The 22367-nt window shown below is 38.3% G+C and overlaps 2 protein-coding genes across 2 annotated transcripts in view; one reads left to right on the forward strand and one right to left on the reverse strand.

Annotated features, from left to right (window-relative positions):
- Positions 1-22367, reverse strand: part of PHYHIPL (phytanoyl-CoA 2-hydroxylase interacting protein like) — an 89454-nt gene that overhangs the window by 2100 nt on the left and 64987 nt on the right. Inside the window, exons 2-4 of the mRNA XM_036828125.1 lie at positions 9925-10121; positions 7841-8015; positions 3280-3397 (exon numbers count right to left, since the gene is read on the reverse strand). Coding sequence (XP_036684020.1) covers positions 3280-3397; positions 7841-8015; positions 9925-10121 — 490 coding nt within the window. The remainder of the gene's footprint in view (positions 1-3279; positions 3398-7840; positions 8016-9924; positions 10122-22367) is intronic.
- On the forward strand, positions 15104-17529 carry LOC118882853 (HAUS augmin-like complex subunit 6). The gene is given in 2 exon segments (XM_036829213.1): positions 15104-16167; positions 16269-17529. Coding segments are annotated over 2 exon segments (2325 nt in total).

The following is a 22367-nucleotide window of genomic DNA, read 5'->3' on the forward strand; positions in this document are numbered from 1 at the left end:
TTGCAAACAATGCGACTGACAAGGGCTTAATTTCCAAAATATACAAACAGCTCATACAACTCAACAATAAAAAACAAACAACCCAATCAAAAAATAGGCAGAAGATCTAAATAGACATTTCTCCAAAGAAGCATACAGATGGCCAATAGACACATGAGCATATGCTCAAGTCACTAATTATCAGAGAAATGCAAAACAAAACTACAATGAGATATCACCTCACACCAGTCAGAATGGCCATCATCAAAATGTCTATAAACAATAAATGGTGGTGAGGGTGTGGAGAAAAGAGAACCCTTCTACTCTGTTGGTGGGAATGTAAATTGGTACAGCCACTATGGAGAACAGTATGGAGGTTCCTTAAAAAACTAAAAATAGAGTTAGCATATGATCCAGCAATCCCACTTCTGGGCATATAACTGGAAAAGATGAAAAAAATATTTTACACCCAAAGACAAAGAAGAAGCCACAGCGAGTCGGTAGGAGGGGCGCTTCCGTGATATAATCAAATCCCATACCCTTTGGGTGAGAGACCCACAAATTGGAAAATAATTATATCCCTAGAGGTTCTCCCACAGTAGTGATAGTTCTGAGCCCCAGGTCAGGCTCCATAGCCTGAGGGTCTGGCATCAGAAGGAGGAGCCTCCAGAGCATTTGGCTTTGAAGGCCAGCAGGGCTTGAGTGCAGGAGCTCCACAGGACTGGGAGAAATAGAAACTGCACTCTTGGAGGGTGCACACAAGATTTCATGTACACTGGGACCCAGAACAAAGCAGTGACTCCACAGGAGCCTGGGCTAGACCACCCTGTGTGGTGTGGAGGGTCTCCTGGGGAGGTGTGGGTTGGCTGTGGTGCAGAGCGGGGGCAAGGAGACTGGAGGTGGAGGCCCCATAACATATTGATTGGCACGAGCTGTCCGAGAGGTGGCCATTTTGGCACTGAGACCTGGCTCCACCCACCAGCCTGCAGGCTCCAGTGCTGGGACGCCTCCGGCCAAACAACCAGCAAAGGGGGAACGCAGCCCCACCCATCAGCAGACAGGCTGCCTAAAGTGGTACTGAGCTCACAGCCACTTCTAAACACACCCCTTGACGTGGCCCTGTCAACCAGAGGGACAACACACAGTTCCACACACCAGTGGGCAGGCACCAGTCCCTCCCTCCAGGAAACCTGCACAAGCCCCTGACCCACACTCACCCACAAGGGTGCAAACACCAGAAGTAAGAGAAACTACGATCCTGCAGCCTGCGGAAAGGAGACCGCAAACACAGAAAAGTCAGACAAAATGAGACGGCAGAGGAGCATATTCCAGATGAAGGAACAAGATAAAAACCCAGAAGAACAAGTAAGTGAAGTGGAGTTAGGCAATCTTCCCAAAAAATAATTCAGAGTGAAGATGATCCAATATCTTAGAAAAAGAATGGAGGCACAGATCAAGAAGACACAAGAAATGTTTAACAAATCCTAGAAGATTTAAAGAAAATCAAGATCCACTGATGCTAAGATGGCTTCAGTTAATAGAGCTTTTTAAAAAAGCAATGTTGAAAAACTGTACCCATGCCTTGGCAAGTATATATTTTTATGTATATATACTGCAGTATATGTATATATACTGCATCAAAATATAATTTACATGGATTTTACAACTATCATTGAAAATCCAACAAAGGTAAATTTCCTTGTTAGTAAATACATCTTTTATACTAGTATATTAGAATCAATCATACAATATATACAATAATTTTTTTCCATTTTCCATGCTCCCCGTCTTTATCTTTTTTCTTCTTGGAAGAATTTTTGAAGACAGATGGAGCAAATTCTAGAGTATCTAAGGACCTGAAAACAGGTCAATTCCCACCCAAAGGACAGAGAAAAATCAGAGAAATAGTGACCTCCAGTGGCCACCTAAAATAGACACTGGCAATGTTCCGGGAATCTAAACCTAGTACCAAATATGTATTTATTTATTCTATTGATGTATTTATTATTAAACAAAATTGCAACTGTGGATCTTTTTTATTTCTAATTTTACCCTTAACAAATATAAAAAAGTACCTTTTTTGTTAAGTCATATATGGTCATTCCCATTCAACAATTGACAAGTATAATAATTTGTGTTCTCTCAGCTCATATTCACTTAATTTAGTGAATGGCATCTACTATGAATTATATAGACTCAAGGGTAAATAATTTGCCAGCAAAGGGAATTATGGACTGAACTCTGTATTTATAGGATATTCAAACATAAGGCAGGAATAGTTTTCACGATCAAAATATATCAAAATACATGATATTGCAAAGTACTTAATTTGAAGAACACACATGCCTAAATTCACCTTTCTCTCTTTGATTCTCTTTGCATTTTCCACAGCTTGGAGTTTATTTAGATCTGTAACCATGATCTTGATTTAAGAAAAACTGGAGAGTTATGAAACAAACAAAAAAACCACAACAGAACTTCCTAATTTTTTTTTCACATAAAATCCTGTCAAGAATACTTTAGAGTTTACAAAGTGAGATCAAGGCTTTTAAAATGACAAATTATAGGGATTGCTGTGTAAAAGTTTTAGAACCTATATCAATTTAAAAGCTTCAGTCTCACTTTAAAACACACATCTGCCTATTTACTCTCTTGAAATTTTCTTCTACAAATATGAAAGGGCTATACTACTTGTGACATGGAATTCTTTTGAATTCTTGGAAACTGCTTTCAGGGACAAACATAGGATATCTTAGAAATACTACTGAACACTAGAATTCAAAGGTAAACAAAGGAGATTTTCCTCATGAATAATTAACCCAAGATAATGGCTGAGAGATTTCTACGTAGGCAGAAGCCCGAAAATCCCACGTGACTCACCATGTTTCATGAACCAGTCACCCTTTTATTCTCTCATTTTCAATGACCCACAGGAGGAGGAGAAAATTTAGTAGTTGGTATGAGACAGAAGGTACTGGGTTACTGGGAATTAGAGGAGCGTGTATCTGTACAAGCCAAGCTCATCAACCTTAACCCTGGAGGTTCAAGATCTTCCACTCAAATAGACAGGCAGTGGTATTACAAGCGATCACGAAAAGGAATCTAAGTGAAGTGGAAAAAAATCCCATGATCTGATTTTTTCTACTTAATTTTTCTGGGAAATAAAGTCACAGTATAATTATTTTGAGGAGAAAACTAAAAATTGCTATTTCACAGAAGCAGACTCAAGAGAAACCTGAGCCTAGAATTTGGAATGGCACTTAGTAAAGCAAATCAGTATATATATTTTTTGATTCTTACCGAATATAGTCAAAATATTCTTTGTGCTGGTTACGATAAAAAACAGAAAATTTAAGCATCCGTCCTGCAATCACTTCGGCCTTCTCCAACAGTTGTGTTAGATGAACTTTTGAATAGTCTGAAAATAACAAAAAGCAGTCTGTTATTAAAAATACATTATCAAAAGTATCAACTACATGCTTAATAAATTGTAGATTATTAAAATTTACTTTTAGGAAATTCATCTTAGTGAATAGGAAACTGCACTTAAAAAAGAAAACATTCATTGTCGTTGTGTGGCACATTTTTTCTTTCTACAAAAATATTTTTGTTACAGTTTACGGTTGCTTTTATGAATACCGTTGCATTTTTTTCACTCGTTGAAATTAAAGATCCTGAAACCAAAATGTTAAATAAGGAATACAGCCTCTGCATAACCCGAGTAATGTCAATCAGCACCATAGTAGCCTTTCTTCAATCAGCTGATGAATCAAATAAAAGAAGCTTGTAAGCTGCAAGCAATAGCAAATAGAATTTAAAGGAGTAATAATAATAATGTTCATTTAATTTACTCCCTAAATCTATGAGGTTGGCAAGGTAGATTAAGTATGACCATTTTATTGATGCAGAGATTGAGGCCTGTCACAGTTTAATGATTTGCCAAATGTTCATAAAGCTAGTAACTTAGAGACTAGGTCTCTGGCTCCTAGCTGGTAGTTTTTGAGTACACAAGACTCGTGAAAGTTTAAAGCATCTCTCAAAGTAATCTGATCTTTTCACCAACTTTTTGTTTTGAAAATTGAGGATTGTTGCCAAACTCCTGTACTAGAATCTAAGCAAAAATTTTGGTCTACAAAGATTTTAAGACTTTTCAAACAAAAGCAACCTAGTTGAACTACTCATGGCAGCATAGTTTGTTTATACTAACTGCTTCAGTGGTTCAACAAATATTTATTTAGATCAAAACATGATGTACAAGGCATCATGCAAAATTAAATGATCAGGTTAAAAGATAAAAAAAATTATTCTTCTTTCTCTCAAAGAATTCACAGTCTAAGGGAAGAAGTAAATATATAGACAACTATGACTTATTATGGGGTTTCATCTCTGTCATGGATTAGCCTAGAAGTAGTCAGTGGCATTCTGTTTTATTTCCAATACTTTGCACAGTGCATAGCATACAATATGTGCTCAATAAATTTTGGGTGAATTAGATGTCTAGATTAAAAGACAATATATATAAAATAGCTTTCTCAAAATTTACAGAGTCAATGTTATTGATAAAGCTTAGGTGAAACAGGCTCTGAATTATTTTAATAAACTGAAACAACAAGCTTTGAGCAGCCTAAGTTCCCCTTAGATTTTACTCATAAAAATAAAAATGCAAAATAATTTATAGAAAAATATTGTGGAACATTTAAAATAAGCTGGCATTTTCCTTATTATTTACCCCATAAATTCCTTAGAAGAATTATGGGATGTATTTGAATAAAAGAGCAATAGGGAGATCAATCTAAAGGAAAGAAAGAAGACAAAAAGGTTTTTCTTTATATACATAGAAATAAAACATGTACTCATGGAGTTATATAGATTATAGAAAAAAGTGAATGTGTGCATCTAGATAAATGGATATTTCTGAACTGAAAATGCCAAAGGTCTTCCTTAAGCTAAAGAAAAAATACTATTTCATGCCTTTCCCTAATGTCAAATGGGGTTTTAGCAGGTAAATAATAGCTCTTTTTTTAAAAAATGAACAAATACTATGATGCTGTTTGGTGCTGTCCTATGGAAAATAGCACGTATTAAAATAATGTCAAAAGATACCATGTCTTTTACTGTGTCTACCTCTCTGGTAGGATGCAATAAAAGTAAATGGAAAGATGTGAAACATAAGGTAGATTCCAAAGAGGAATTTTAATTCAGGAAAAAAGTTGAGGGGATATATTAATTCTAATGTGACACACCAAATACAGGTAAACATGAGAATTCTTTACACACTATTAATACAGCATTGAAATCTTTAACTATTTAATTACTGATTACTGGACTATGATATATACCATATTTCATCTATTATAAAATGTATTTTTTTCACATTTTAGCATCTCTGGCATGAGTCTGACAATAAATGTGATAAGAAAAGAGTTCATAGTTTAATTGGCAGTTTAATTTTTTCTTAGCAATACATAAAATGGTGGATCTTATAATCAGTGACATCTTAGGAAGAAATATAGTACCAGAGAGATACTATTTTCCTTGCTCTAATACACTGAGATCCTTAGCAATAAAGAATGTTGCAATCCTTAGCAACTTCCTCATAGAATAAACAAAAGGGGTTTGAAGATAAATTCACAGTAACTTAGAATTAAACTCTCATCTGTTCTACATATCCACATGAGAAGTTTTATACTGAGTTTGAAATTAAGAAGAAAACAGAAGATATTGAGATAAAGCAGTAGCTAAGCACATCCTGAGTCTGAAATAAATCTAGTGTGAGGCTATGGGAAAAAAACAGCTGATTTATCTGAAGGATGCCTCAGCTGGGGAAAGTTGCTAGGCAACCTGCAATAGGTGAGGCAAACTGTTTTTATGACTTTTCCTACAAGCTCCTGTGTGTTGAAACAGCCTCTCTCTCTAAGAGACAAAAAGAGTGGATGACAGATGTGTTCAGGTAGAGATATCTTTGTGCCCTTCACCACCTATTTAAGTGCTCGATAAATGTTTGTTTCTTGAGTGAATGAATTTAAAAAATAGATAAATGCATAAGATGAATGGTAACATTTACAACCCAGTGGGCTATGAAGGTACAGTTCAAGATCAAAGGGGATGGGCTTTCTACATCAGATATCCCAATGCCAAATGGCTATGAGGTACTTTTTTTTTTTTTAACATCTTTATTGGAGTATGATTGCTTTACAATGGTGTGTTAGTTTCTGCTTTATAACAAAGTGGAAGCAGCTATACATATACATATATCCTCATATCTCCTCCCTCTTGCGTCTCCCTCCCACCCTCCCTATCCCACCCCTCTAGGTGGTCACAAAGCATGGAGCTGATCTCCCTGTGATATGCAGCTGCTTCCCATTAGCTATCGATTTTACATTTGGTAGTGTATATATGTCCATGCCACTCTCTCACTTCGTCCAGCTTACCCTTCCCCCTCACCGTGTCCTCAAGTCCATTCTCTACGTCTGCGTCTTTATTCCTGTCCTGCCCCTAGGTTCTTCAGAAGCAATTTTTTTTTTTAGATTCCATATATATGTGTTAGCATATGGTATTTGTTTTTCTCTTTCTGACTTACTTCACTCTGTATGACAGACTCTAGGTCCATCCACCTCCCTACAAATAATTCAATTTCGTTTCTTTTTATGGCTGAGTAATATTCCATTCTATATATGTGCCACATCTTCTTTTTCCATTCATCTGTCGCTGGACACTTAGGTTGCTTCCATGTCCTGGCTATTGTAAACAGAGCTGCAATGAACATTGCGGTACATGACTCTTTTTGAATTATGGTTTTCTCAGGGTATATGCCCAGTAGTGGGATTGCTGGGTCGTATGGTAGTTCTATTTTTAGTTTTTTAAGGAACCTAGGCAGTACTTTCTAATGATGCAAAGACACACACACACACACAAACACTCTCTCTCTCTCTCACATGACACTAGTTTAGAGATAGATTATCAGCATTCAAGTGAAAAATCCAGTAACATATCTGCTAGGTAAAGTCATTGCAATCTGCCTCCATCCCCTTAAATTAGAGAATGATGTTCCTGGCTTTTTTCTTTCAAGACTGTGAAAGTAAGAAATGAAAAAGGGCTTCCCGGGTGGCGCAGTGGTTGAGAATCTGCCTGCCAATGCAGGGGACACGGGTTCGAGCCCTGGTCTGGGAAGATCCCACATGCCACGGAGCAACTGGGCCCGTGAGCCACAATTACTGAGCCTGTGCGTCTGGAGCCTGTGCTCCGCAACAAGAGAGGCCGCGATGGTGAGAGGCCCGCGCACCGTGATGAAGAGTGGTCCCCACTTGCCGCAACTAGAGAAAGCCCTCGCACAGAAACGAAGACTCAACACAGTCATAAATAAATAAATAAATAAATAAAAGAACGTGAATTTCTAAAAAAAAAAAAAGAAGAGTGAGGGATGGAAGCTGCTATCCAAACAGATCTAGCTGCAACCCTAGGCAGTAGTTTAAAATACCAATTTAAAAAAAAAAAAAAAAAGAAATGAAAAAAAAAAAAGAGGAAGGAAAAAGCTCTCTCTCTCTCAGAATGAATCTCAAAATATGCTGAGTATATTTTTATACTGCATCAATTTTTATTTGCAAAGCCTTTACTTTGAAAAATCAGACTGTGCATGTAGCACAGAAGTAATTTTATGCCATTACCCAGTTTTTGCTGAGAACCTCCGCTCCTTCTAATCAATTTGTTCTGTCACACGATGCTACTAGCAATGCAAAAACGACCAATGCAATACGTATCACTTCATAATTATAAAAAAGAATGTATTTTCTATAATTAGTTTTCCAGGAACTATTAAATAAGGTGTTTTTTTTTCCCCTGTATTTGTACCCAGTTCTCTTACCTGCTGTGCAGAATTCTATAATTTCACTCCATTCAGACACAACGTAATCACCATCAACTTGTTTTGAGGCGGTCTGCACTGCTACTGTATACTCAGTTCTTGGGCTCAAAAACCAGTGTCCACGGACAGTCATCGGCAAGGGAACAGCTTTTGCCACCAGTTTTGTTGGAACATCCTAAGAAAGGAAGAAAGAAAAGTAGAAAGAAAGGAAGGAAGGGAGGGAGGAAGGAAATGAATTAATTTAGTAGTATAACTTGAATCAATTGTAAACAATGTGGAGTAACTTATTAAATTCCTGGCTAATGACACAAGTTTCCTTTTTAAAGATATTTAGCAATTACTATATTCAAATCTCTTATTCTTCAGATGTAAAAATTAAGGCCCAATTTGATCAAGAGACATGCCAAGATCATACAGCTAAGCTAATGACATAAATGTACTTGGATTTGTTTACTTGATTTCTAGTATAATGTTATTCTCTGTACACTCCTTAATATGCTCCTTAAAATGCAATATTCTAAACCTAAATGATAAAACAATACAAAAACAGAAACATGAAATAAAAATTTAACAGATTTAGCATTTTAAAATATTTTATTTGTTTAATATATACTACACAATAATTTTATCAGAGTAGCCCATTACTAAATATTTTATATGTGAAGGGACAGAATGTTTTTTAAATAAATATTTTTAAATGATTCAGTTTTACATACAAATGAGGTAACATTTGCTTTACTTGTATTCAAGTATGGAGCCTATGTGTCACAGAAAAGTTTAGGTATTTTTAAACAATGATTAATAAGGTAAATAAACCTGCTAGTTGAGTATTCACTATATTTCCAAAGATATGGTATTCTAAGTGTGGAATGAAGAAAGGGGGTCAAATCTTGACTCCTCACCATTTAATACTAAATATTTCAAAGCTAATTTAAGAAAGCAAATGTCAGCAAAGAGGATATCCAACACTAGAAGGAATAATTAAAATTGGAACATGGGAAAATAATGACATCAATCTTGTTCTCTCTATCACACTTATCTGTGTGTATAAGCCTCACTTACCATTAGTATGTGTGATTACACATCTAGTAAAATGCATAATTTCCAGACAAGATAAGACAATTCTTCCAAAAGATTTGCCAAGTTAAAATTTAGTATCACTATTAAAATAAGATCAGTTTCATATCAGTGAAAATACTGAAACATAAGAAAGAATTCTTAAGCCAGATAACTATTATCCTCTCTACAGCTACTTCTGAAGGGAGGTATGTATCAGAAAAGATATGTGATAAGCAGACAGGTAAGAGAATAAATATCAGAGAATTGTTACATGTCTAAAACACCTAAAGGTTAATTTTTATTCTCAAACCATAAAATAAAATTGACCACATAAAGCAATTTTCAGCCCTTCAGTATTTTAACAAATATTCTACAGTTCATAAGCTGCCCTCACATTCTTCATTTGGCAGTAATTATAGGGAACAATGTGTGCTTCAGTGGAAAACTATGAATTGTTTACAGCACACTCTTCTGGCTATCTTCTGATTTTGTGGAATCTATTTTACAACTCTGTAATTTGTAGACAACTGATAACAATTCAGTTATTCTTGTCTAAGTACATGCAAGTGAATTTTGCCCAGTGGAAGTAAAACCCTCCTCGCCTGCCCTTGCTCTTCTCCCACCCCAGACCAGTTCTGCCTCCACTTAAACATTTATTTCAATATCCTGATCCATAAAAATGTCTTTTTCTGGATCATCCTTTGAATTGGCTGTAATACCTCATCAGTTACCTCATTAATGTGTTAAAGAAAATCTTTAACGCATGTTAATTTTTATGTCTGTATGAGAGTCAAGATTTCAGCTTCCCCAGAAAAAAATGTATTTTACCCATATATTTGGCATTTCATTTTCTTACACAATTTCTTGAAGGAATAGGGCTTTTAAATGACATATAATTTTTATTCTTCTCAATGTCAAATATATCATATTAGTAATTAATAGAACATTATTCCTTCTTTCAAAATGTCCTCATACTTAGGAAGTTTTAAGATACAAATGTATATAAGGATGTGTTAGAATTTTACCTTGTGTTTAAATTTATTGGAGTTCTTGTTCTCTTTCTTATTGAGGTCAATGAAATAGTGTGTAATACGGTCTTTTGATTTTGAATCCATTTCCCATGAAATCTTGAATGAGTCACATGTAATGTTGCTTATTTTGATGTTATGTGGTACGGGAAGTTCTTCCATCTCTGCTATGCCACTGTCTTGTGATTTGTTCCCTGCAAGAAAACAATGCACAGATAATTTCCAACTAATGGATTTTTTCTAGTTTGCAAGACCATTAGCTGTGTACCTGTTTCTGAACTCACCTAATTACTAAATTTGAGATTTCATTTTGTTCATGAAGTAATTTGAGTGTTAATGATAGTAAAACAAACTATCATTATAAGATCATATTACCAACAAAATGCATAAATTAATTAGTCCTTATCACCTCTACGTTTTCAATTCCTTTTTCTGCGTTCACAGAAATAAAAACAAGAACACTGGTGATCCATCTTTCTAATCTATGAAAGATTAGCCTTACATGGTAGGTTCTGCTGAAAGGCCCCAAGCAACCATTTTTCTTACATGACCAATCGATTCTTCTCTAAAGTAATACTACGTGTTTTAAGCCAGATGAACTCAGAAATGTTGATAATGAAATGAAACAGTCCAGTCAAATAAAGGGAATGTTTCTTTAAAAAAAATGTGAGGTATCAGTGAGTCTATAAAAGTTGCTCTCCCTTCCCCCTTTTGGAAATTTATATATAGAAATAGCATGTAATGTTTATGCTACATACATAAATAATATCAAAGACCATTCTCTTAACAGTTACTATGTCAAGGATTACTCTAGGAATCTTCTAGGAATCTTTTTACCTGTTGTATCTTCCTAAATTTAATTTTGAAAGCTGAAACAACAGATAAGGTTAAAAGAAAGAAAACGACTGCCATGTTGATTGATATCATTAAAATCTTGAAGAACGCATCTGACGTCTAGTTACTTTACAGACTATGTCCTACATTTCCAATTAGAGAAAATGTTATCACTTTGGCTAATATTATAGAGCAGAATATGATGGATGACAGGACAAAAAGAGAAAATATAGACTTGCCAAGTTTGTTTCATATGTAGGAAAGACATACTGAGTGAAATTTTACTCCACTTCTCCTTCCTATGTTCCCTTCCCCAAACCCAACATAAAATTCAGTGCCCAAGAAAAAAAAGTGTAATTGTTATTTATATTATAAAAGTTGTAGGTCATAAATCAGCTACATAATTTTTTCCTTAAAAGAATAAACAGGGACTTCCCTGGTGGCACAGTAGTTAAGAATCCACCTGCCAATGCAGGGGACATGGGTTCGATCCCTGGTTCAGGAAGATCCCACATGCTGCGGAGCAACTAAGCCTGTGTGCCACAGCTACTGAGCTTGCACTCTAGAGCCCCTGAGCCACAACTACTGAGCCTGCGTGCCATAACTACTGAAGCCCATGCACCTAGAGCCCATGCTCCGCAACAAGAGAAGCCACTGCAGTGAGAAGCCTGCACACCACAATGAAGAGCAGCCCCTGATCGCCACAACTAGAGAAAGCCCGCGTGCAGCAATGAAGACTCAACAGAGCCAAAAATAAATAAAAAATAAATAAATTTAAAAAAAAGAATAAACAAATCTTGATTGACAATAACTGAAAGGAACAGCAATCAATGTAGCAACACCTTCCACTTCCATATTAGCTTGTGCTCTCTGTCCCCAGACTCCCATCTCAATCACTGATATAAATCTTTTGATGTTCCCAGTCTTATTAAATCATTCACCTATTTTCTCTCATCCCAAGCTGTGTTGTGGCCAGAGGAACCCGATGACAGTCAAAGACTAATTTCGAAATAACTGAAGTTCTTTATTGTCATTTCTTGAACAATACTTTTAAAAATCCTTCTTTCTTCTCTCATGTACTCCCTCACACCCAGGCTTTCCCAGATTCCCACTCCATAAAGCCCCCAGAAAAATTCCTCCCTCACCCTTTTTTCCCTCCCCACCCGCCCTCGTAGAATCCCAAAATTGCTTCCTGCTAAAGCCTTTCAGAAGTCAAGTGCAGGGAAGAAACAAAGTGGAATCTCTTTAGTGGCCTTGGGAAAGGGAAAGGCAATAAATATACAAACAGTAATTTTTGTTCTATTTATAAAAGCTCACATTTTAACCTATTATTCTGACTGCAGTTATCTTTAAAATGTAAGCAACGTTAAATGAAAAACTTTCTGGACTAATAGCAGAAATTTCTGTACAAATTATATGCATTATGAGGAGGAATCAAGATGCCTGAGGAGTAGGATGTGGAGCTCACCTCCTTCCACAAACACATCCAAAACACATCTTCAAGTGGAACAATTTGCACAGAACATCTACTGAACACTGGCAGAAGACCTCAGACTTCCGAAAGGGCAAGAAAACCTCCACATAGCCAGGTAGGAGAAAAGAAAAAAGAAGAAGAAAAAGGAGTCGGGATGGGACCTGTGCCCCAGGGAGGGAGTTGTGAAGGAGGAAAGGTTCTCGCACCCTAGGAAGTCCCCTCACCGGCAGGGAGATCAGCCTGGAGGGGGAGCTTCAGAGCCTCTGAGGAGAGTGCAGCAACCAGTCTGCGGAAGGCAAAACCGAGTAACCTACTGCCACCCTGTGCTCCCCAGCCTGAGATGCTCATCCACTGGTATGGGCGGGGGCTGCGTGCTGAAGCTTGGGCTTCAGAGGTCAGACCCAGGGAGAGGAACAGCGTTGCCTGTGGGGAGACAGCCTGAAGAGGCTGGACTGTGGCAACTGAGGGTGTACTTGGAAGAACCTGGGCGTGCCAGAGGGGCAAGGCACCATTACTGGGGGGTGCACGAGGACAGGGGTGGGATTGCCATAGGAGCTACTTTCCCTGTGTGCATGCTCTCAGGCAACAGAACACCAACTATATGAGCTCTTGGGGTGGGCATGAGCTGTCACCATCATCGTGGGCTCCAGAAGTGGGCATGGGCCGCTACCGAAACTAGGGGACCTGTGAGCAGGCGCCAATTGCTGTCCCCACTGTCCTGGGGGTGAGTGGGCCCTGCCGCAGCTAGGAGGCCTGGGAACAGAAGCTAGCTGCTGCCCCTGCCGTATGGGGAGCACGCACGGGGGGTGAGCAGGCACCAATCACTGCCCCTGCTGTCCCGGGAATGCGTGGGCCGTAGCCACCACTGGGAGACCCAGGAGCAGATGCCAATCGATGCCCCTGCTGTCCTGGGGGCGCGTGGCCAGTGCTGCCACTGAGAGACCCACGGTTGGGGGCGGACCCGGCCCCTGCCATACCAGGAGAGCACGCAAGGGCCGCTGCACCTATGCACCCCATATCAAGGGGATAATGGCCAGTACACACTGACGAAAGAGGCAGAAAGCATCCAAACTAAAAGTAGCCCCTCAATTCTGGACAAGATGGTGGAGTAGAAGAACTTGAGCTCACCTCCTCTTACAAAAACACCAAAATCACAACTAACTGCTGAACAACCATCAACAAAAAACACTGGAACCTACCAAAAAAAATATTTTACACCCAAAGACAAAGAAGAAGCCACAACAAGTCGGTAGGAGGGGCGCTTCCGTGATATAATCAAATCCCATACCCTTTGGGTGAGAGACCCACAAATTGGAAAATAATTATATCCCTAGAGGTTCTCCCACAGTAGTGATAGTTCTGAGCCCCAGGTCAGGCTCCATAGCCTGAGGGTCTGGGCATCAGAAGGAGGAGCCTCCAGAGCATTTGGCACTGAAGGCCAGCAGGGCTTGAGTGCAGGAGCTCCACAGGACTGGGAGAAATAGAAACTGCACTCTTGGAGGGTGCACACAAGATTTCACATACACTGGGACCCAGAACAAAGCAGTGACTCCACAGGAGCCTGGGCTAGACCACCCTGTGTGGTGTGGAGGGTCTCCTGGGGAGGTGTGGGTTGGCTGTGGTGCAGAGCGGGGGCAAGGAGACTGGAGGTGGAGGCCCCATAACATGTTGATTGGCACGAGCTGTCCGAGAGGTGGCCATTTTGGCACTGAGACCTGGCTCCACCCACCAGCCTGCAGGCTCCAGTGCTGGGACGCCTCCGGCCAAACAACCAGCAAAGGGGGAACGCAGCCCCACCCATCAGCAGACAGGCTGCCTAAAGTGGTACTGAGCTCACAGCCACTTCTAAACACACCCCTTGACGTGGCCCTGTCAACCAGAGGGACAACACACAGTTCCACACACCAGTGGGCAGGCACCAGTCCCTCCCTCCAGGAAACCTGCACAAGCCCCTGACCCACACTCACCCACAAGGGTGCAAACACCAGAAGTAAGAGAAACTACGATCCTGCAGCCTGCGGAAAGGAGACCGCAAACACAGAAAAGTCAGACAAAATGAGACGGCAGAGGAGCATATTCCAGATGAAGGAACAAGATAAAAACCCAGAAGAACAAGTAAGTGAAGTGGAGTTAGGCAATCTTCCCAAAAAATAATTCAGAGTAAAGATGATCCAAGATCTTAGAAAAAGAATGGAGGCACAGATCGAGAAGACACAAGAAATGTTTAACAAGTCCTAGAAGATTTAAAGAACAAACACAGATGAACAGTACAATAACTGGAATGAAAAATACAGTAGAAGGAATCTATAGTGGAATAAATGAGGCAGAAGAATGGGTAAGTGAGCAGTACCAGAGACCTCTGGGGCAGCATTAAATGCAATAAATTCACATTATAGGGGTCCCAGAAGGAAAAGAGAAAGAGAAAGGTCCAAGAAATTATTTGAAGAGATGACAGCCAAAAACTTCCCTAACGTGGGAGAGGAAACATTCAGTCTCGAAAGCATAGCGTCCCATGCAGGATAAACCCAAGTAGCAACAGGCCGAGACACATGTTAATCAAATTGACAAAAATTAAAGACAAAGAAAAAATAGTAAAAGCAACAAGAGAAAGCACAAGTAACATACAAGGGGTGATGAGTTCTCTTTGGCCGCTGTGCAGTACTACCGTTAGAGGCTCTAATTCCCTGAGACTTTAGAGTCTCAGGCCACTTGAGGCATGTGAGGCGAAATGGTTCCGGGCAAGAGGATCAGGTGGTGGCAATGGAGGGGCTGCTACCATCTCAGGATGCCCGTAGGGAAAAAGCCTAAGGGGCCCTCTCAGTCGTTGGAGACTGCGCTTTCCTTTGCCGGGCCCTGCCTACCGCGAAGATGAGTTCGGCCTGGGTCACTTCTTTTGAGAAGGAGCATCTCTGGATGTATCTGCAGGCACTTAGCTTTGAGCCGGGCTCGGCAACTGTAGCCGGTGGAAGGATCGTGTCCCACCCGCACCTCGGAGTGAACATGTTTGACAAGTTGAACAGTGATGCCTTTCAGATAGCTTCTTGTTTTTTGTTTCAAACGCTTGACCAGTCTCTCACTAAAGAAGTTTTCCAACTTTGTTGGCCTCCATTTGACCAAAAAAGTGACACTGAATTCCGAAAACATTGCTGTGAATGGTTAAGAAAGATTTCTGCTGAATGTGGAAGTAGCTTTCCTCAAGTTGTTGGTTCACTATTTCTTTCTCCTGGTGGTCCTAAGTTTATTCATCTGATGTATCACTTTGCAAGATTTGTTGCAATAAATTATATAAAAACCCATTCTAAAAATTCTTCTGTACATCTTATATAGACATTTAACGTAAAGCCACAAGATATGTGCAAGTGCATTGCCAGATGCCATGTAGCACGTAACAGATTTTTACAAATTTTGCAAAGAGAAGATTGTCTTACCCGAAAATACCAGGAAAATGCACAATTGTCAGTTAAACAAATACGAAATTTGAGATCAGAATGTATAAGACAGCAAAACCAAATTAAAAAAATGGAACCCTATGATGACCAAAGTAATATACAAGAGAAAATTCAAAAGGTTCGGTCTTTGTGGGCTTCAGTGAATGAAACACTCACGGCTTTGGAAAAAGAGAGAGAAGTTGCTGGTTCAGTCCTTAGTCTTGTTAACCAATATACTTTAGATGGAACTAATGTTGCTATCAATATTCCAAGGCTCTTACTTGACAAAATTGAGAAACAAATGTGTCAGCTGCCCATAGGAAATGTTTAAGAGGCTGGAAAATTGAATCTCTTAACAGTTATTCAGTTATTAAATGAAGTCTTGAAAGTAATGAAATATGAACATTGTCAGGCTAACCAAGCAAGACTGACAACAGACCTTCACTTCCTTGAAAAAGAGACCAAATTTCAGAAAGAAAGACTGTCAGATCTGAAGCATACGAGGTATAAAATAAAAGAAGATCTCACAACTATAAGACATTCTATTGTTGAAAAACAAGAAGAACGGCATAAAAATTGGAAAGAATTTCTCGGCCTCCTTTCAGTCTAATTAAAGGTTGGACTCCAGCTGTGGATCTTTTATCACCTATGTCTACCCTTTCATTTGATCCTGCCTCAGAAGAAGCATATATGAAGAGTATTCTTTTGCAGCACCCTGCTTCACTTCCAGATACACCTAAGTAACATATCCAGGAAAATGATTGCAGAAGGGCAAGTGATATACTGGAAACTAAATGTGATCTAGCCAACAGCCCTGCTTCTTTCCTGTGGCAGCCCATTTCACCATTAGATAGAAACAGTGTTACACTACTTAAAAAGGACACAAAGTCCACAACTCCTAGAGAGAAAAATGAAACAGTTTCTAAGAAAACACCAGAATCTGAAGTGGAAGACTCTTCATCATCAAATATTTCAAAGAGTAGTGCATTTGGAGGGTCTCTGCCAGCTAAAAAAAGTGATCCATTCCTAAAAGAGCAAGATCATCTGGTAGAAGAGGTTGCAAGGGCAGTTTTATCTGATTCACCACAGTCTTCTAAAGGAAAAGAAGTAATATTAGAGGAACTAATTGACTCTCTAGTTTCTAACCCATTCTTAACAAGGAATCAAATCCCCCAAACTCCAGAAAACTTGATAAGTGAAAGCAGGAGCTCATGGAGAAAAGCTGTTAAAATAGAAGATAACAGAAGTACAGAACCAATTCAAATGGATACTGAACATACAGAAGTATTGCCAGAATCCTTACCTGTGGTGCATAATCAAAAAGAGTTTAACATGGCCAGTTTTTTCTCAGCAACCACTGTGTCCGATTCTAGTCATTCTCATTTGCCTGAAGAGAAAGTTTTTTCAGATTGCCTCAAGTGTGTGCTTCAGAAACCTGTGCTGACCAGTTGCATAGGTGAACCAACAACACAAAATCTGTCAGATTTGTTAAATAAGGACATAATTTGTAAGCAAGATTTGGAATGTACAGCTTTACAGAACAAGCTGTTAGAAACTAGCCAAATAGAGACATTCTCCCCTGCTGTAGGCAATAGGAGAGATGTGATAGGTAGCAGTGAAGAAGAGTATATTAAAATATCAGACCACTCGAAAGCTTCTTACAAAGATCTTTCCATGCATAAAAGTATGTTATGGAACTCTTTTCAGATATCAAGTGGAATTAGTTCCAGTTTTAAAGATAGTGATTTTGGCATATTACATGAAACTCTTCCATAAGAAGTTGGTCACTTAAGTCTTAATAGCTCCAGTAGTACAGAGGCCAATTTTAAACTGGAACCAAATAGTCCTATGCACAGTGTAATTTGAATACACATTGGAAGTGTAACTGTTTTTCAAGGTCTAAAAAAGTCCTAAATAATGCTTTTTAGCCCTCTCTACTGATTTTAGGTAAGGAGAGCATGTTTGGATTTTCTCTCTCTGTACGGATATGGGGTTGAAATGTGAAGTATTTGGAAAGCAAACAAGTTATGAGGAGCCATTTTGGTTTCTTACATAATCTTCTAAGCATGAAGTAAATGGCAAAGTATTAGGTTAACTAATTCATTATGCTCTAATTGCAGATAATTAACATAAGGAGGAGTAGTTTTTGATGTGTTTTATTAAGTGGTTAACTTAATAGCCATTGGATATACTGATCTTTCTTTTTAGGGAAATAAACAACTTTTATTGTTTCTTTTTAGAACATTCTGGTACTAAACAAAAAACGTGAGGAAAGTAATGCTTTGGGGTGTATAATCAAAATGACAATATTTAAGTTTGGGAAAGCTCTAAAGAGGCTTAATGATTATTCAGGTAGGTTGATCCCGAAAAATGATGTTTGATGGAATAAAGTGCATGTGATGATAGTGAAGACTGGAGCAGAATGAATTTAGAAAATAGGAAAAAGGTGGAAGATGACTAGATACTTTTGAGGGACATTAACTATAAATCCATTCAGTGGGTTGTATAGCAGTTTTATATTTAGTCTAATTTAGACTTTGAGGATTTAACTCTAGTTTTTTATTTTAACAGAAAAAATGTAAATTAAAAAATTAGTCTGTGGTTTTTTTGTAGGGCCACTGTTTTGGGGGAAGGGAGCTAAATTTTTTAAAATTTTTTTATTTTTTAAAAATTTTTGTTGGAGTATGGTTGCTTTGCAATGTTGTCTTAGTTTCTGCTGCACAGTGAAGTGAATGGGCCATAATCATACACACATCCCCTCCCTCTTGGGCTTCTCTCCCCCCAACCCCCCATCCCACCCAACTGGGCCATCACAGAGTGCTGAGCTGAGCTCCCTGTGCTATACAGCAGGTTAAGGGAGCTAATTTTGATTGTTACTTTCCTCCTCAAAAACCATCAGTTCTCCACTGCCTACAGAACAGCTTCAAATTAACTTGAGAAAATTGAATTTGGGGTTAAATAACTTGTTCAGTGTTACACAGCTAAGTCAGTGGTGAAGCTAGGATTTGACCCTATTTTCCTTCCTTAATATACCAACAAGACCTCCTAGAAGTAACTAAAGGGCCAGGATGTAGGATATGGCTGCAAGAGTGGGCCTTCTGTACTCTAAATGGGAGTCAGATGTGAGGCCTCTTGTACAGTGTCCTGCCTCATGTAGTCAGACCCCCTGGCCAAGAAACGGGCTTGTCTTTAGCATCCAAGTGAACACATGCCATTGCCCTCTGCGAACCAGGAGGTTAAGCACACTCTGGAAGGGTGATAGCACCTACAGCACCCCTGTGTCTAGCCTCAACTCTTAACCATCACAGCCTTGGTCCAATTTGCCAAGAAACTGGCAAAAGAGGAGAAAAGTTTTAGGGAAGAGCTCTGGAAGTGGATGGGCTTAATAGTTCATCTTCCCTCACTCATTTTGGCTTACTTTCTCTGTGTTGCTTGTTTGATCCAAGTTTGAAGGCCAGTCTTTTTTTGTGAGAAAAGACAGAAGAAAACCACAAGTAACTACCTTCTTTGGAGTGGAAAAGAAAGAGGAAGAGAAAAGCTTCTCCTAAGGTGCCATATTCTTTTATTAGTTAATAGAACAAATAGGGACTCTGTAAGTCTACTGGGAAACTATCCTCTAGTCTTAAGAAACCTAGTATCGGTAAATCCAAAATTAACACGTTAAGGAGACGGTAGAGCTATCATATTAGCATCTACAAAGTGCCAGAGCTATTCCTGGATACTTAATAATACATATTATATCATTTAATTCTTACACCTCTGTAAGATAGTGATATTGTACCTATTTTACAGGTAATGATATCAAAGCTAGGGAGCTTAAATGACTTGTCTAAGATGGACTCGAGGAATTACCTGGGATACATCTTAAAAAACCGTATATTCTGTAGGTCTAAAATGAAGATTAGAAATCTGCATTTTAAATAGCTTCCCTGGTAATTCTTTGGCTCAGTAAAAAGCTTGAGAGACACTGCTAGGGGATACAGATTCACATTTAGCCCTGGGGTATCTTAAAGAAGCTAGGTACACTATTACATACATACTGCTTTAGAGATTTTAGCTCTCTGATGAGGAAGCTGAAGTTCACCCATAAGTGTGGGCTCTGAATAACTGAGAATCAAAAGATCAAAATATCTTTGGATATTAATGGATTTACAAAAACCGCACTGCTGTTAAGTGAGTCATACCTGTGATAGGCTGAGAGTTTTTGGCGTTCTTCCCTGTCCTTTGTATGCCAGTAGTATAAATAAAAGTATATTAAATCTGTCACTTTCTCCTAAACCATTCTGATTATGACTTACTGCCTTCAGCCTCTACCTTATCCAATATTGCCTGCATACCTGCCTTTTGACCTTAAGGGACTGCTTTGACCATATTACTTCTTTGTTTAGAATTCCACTAATGGTTCATTGTTAATTCCAGAATTGAGTTCAAATTTAAAGGCATATAAGGTCTCCTCCATAGATTGCTCTTTTCCCCCTTCCACTATGATCTCCCTTTTTTTTTTTTTTTCACTGAAATGCTTTGGTGGGCATGCGTCTTTAAAAATCTTAATTCACAGTTCTGAAGCTGGAATATCCTACCTTCATCTCCCAGCCTTTCACAGTTATAGTTGTCCTTTAGGGTTCAGAACAAATCTCACTTTCACCTTGAAGTCTTAATCTCTTATCCATGGGACTGTCCCTTCTCTGATATCTCCTATGGCTTATGTTAACTTTTATTCACTTAGTATTTTTCATTTATTGCTTTTATTGTATTTTTTCATGGTTGTATGTGATTTCTCCAGTTGTATTGATTAAATGCATACAGACATACATACTTACATAGATGTGTGTGTGGGGTGTGTCCATATATACATATACTCCAAGGGCCATAGATCATCCTTAGCAGATATTGAAGTATTGGAATTGTTTTCTTTGCCTTCTGTGTGATGGAATTCAAGTAATGGTAAAGAGGGAGGGCTACTTTATTGCTGTAAGAGTACTTTTTCTCATTACATTCACAGCAGAATATACCTTATTTTATTAACTATTCATAAGATGGAGGTGTGTAAACTGACTTCTCTGTCAGTTTGAAACTTTAGATAATGTCCCATGTCCTAATTGTTTTAAATGTTTAAAGAGGACAAGCATATAATGTTGCTTAACATGAAAAATGTTATCAAGTGGAATAAAGACTATTCGTTGTTAAAGAAAATAAATTTGGGGGAATTTAATTGAAAACAAAAATATAAGTATTTTGAAACCATACTTTACCATGTGTTTCTTAACCCTGATCTATGGAGTCAATTTTATTTAATTCTTGAGACCTGTATAAAACGAAACTCTGTTTTATCCCTACTCTGAGTATACTAAAATTAAAGAAGATATGTTTAACGATATTTTCCTCAATGTAGAGAAAGTATTTGCTAAAGTAAAATTCTCTTTCACATTAAGTTGCAGATACATAGTTGATATACCTTTCGCCTTATGCACTGTGAATGTTAAACCCACATCCTGAATTTAAAATATTTGTGAATCCTCCATGGGACTATTTGTAAATATTTTACATACTAGTCTTGAATAAACATTCAGTATTATACCAAAAACAAACAAACAAACAAACAAAACCATACAAGGGAACTCCCATAAGGTTATCAGCTGATTTTTCAGCAGAAACTCTGCAGGCCAGAAAGGAGTGGCACAATATATTTACAACCAAGAATATTCTACCCAGCAAGGCTCTCGTTCAGCTTCAACAGAAAAATCAAAAGCTTTACAGATAAGCAAAAGCTAAGAGAATTCAGCACCACCAAACCAGCTTTACAACAAATGCTCAAGGAACTTCTCTAGATGCAAAAGAAAAGGCCACAAATAGAACAAGAAAATTACGAATAGGAAAGCTCAACAATAAAGGCAAACATACAGGAAGGAAAGGAAATCATCCACACACAAACATGATATCAAAACCAGCAATTGTGAGAAGAGGAGAGTACAACTGTAGGATATTGGAAATGCATTTGAAATTAAAAGACTAGCAACTTAAAACAATCTTGTTTACATATAGACTGCTATATCAAAACCTCATGGTAACCACAAACCAAAAAACTACAATAGATATATACACACTAAAAAGAAAGAGGAATCCAAACATACACTAAAGATAGTCATCAAATCACAAGAGAAGAGGACAAAAGAGGAAGGGAAGAAAAAAGACCTACAAAAACAATCCCAAAACAATTAACACAATGGCAATAAGGTCATACAAATCGATAATTGCCTTAAAGGTAAATGGATTATTAGAGTCCAACCAAAAGACACAGACTGGCTAAATAGATTAAAAAAAAACAAGACTTGTATATATACTGTCTACAAGAGACCCACTTCAGACCTAGGGACACATACAGACTGAAAGTGAGGGGATGGAAAAAGGTATTCTATGAAAATGGAAATCAAAGAAAGCTGGAGTAGCAATACTCATATCAGACAAAATAGACTTTAAGATAAAGACTGTTACAAGAGACAAGGAAGGACACTACATAATGATCAAGGGATCAATCCAGGAAGAAAATGATACAATTGTAAATATATATGCACCCAACACAGGAGCAGCTCTATATGTAAGGCAAATGCTAATGGCCATAAAAGGGGAAATCGACAGTAATACAATAATACTGGGGGACTTTAACACCCCACTTACAACAGTGGACAGATCATCCAAACAGAAAA

The sequence above is a fragment of the Balaenoptera musculus genome, chromosome 16 (genome assembly GCF_009873245.2).
Source record: "Balaenoptera musculus isolate JJ_BM4_2016_0621 chromosome 16, mBalMus1.pri.v3, whole genome shotgun sequence".
In the NCBI taxonomy this organism is placed as follows: Eukaryota; Metazoa; Chordata; class Mammalia; order Artiodactyla; family Balaenopteridae; genus Balaenoptera; species Balaenoptera musculus.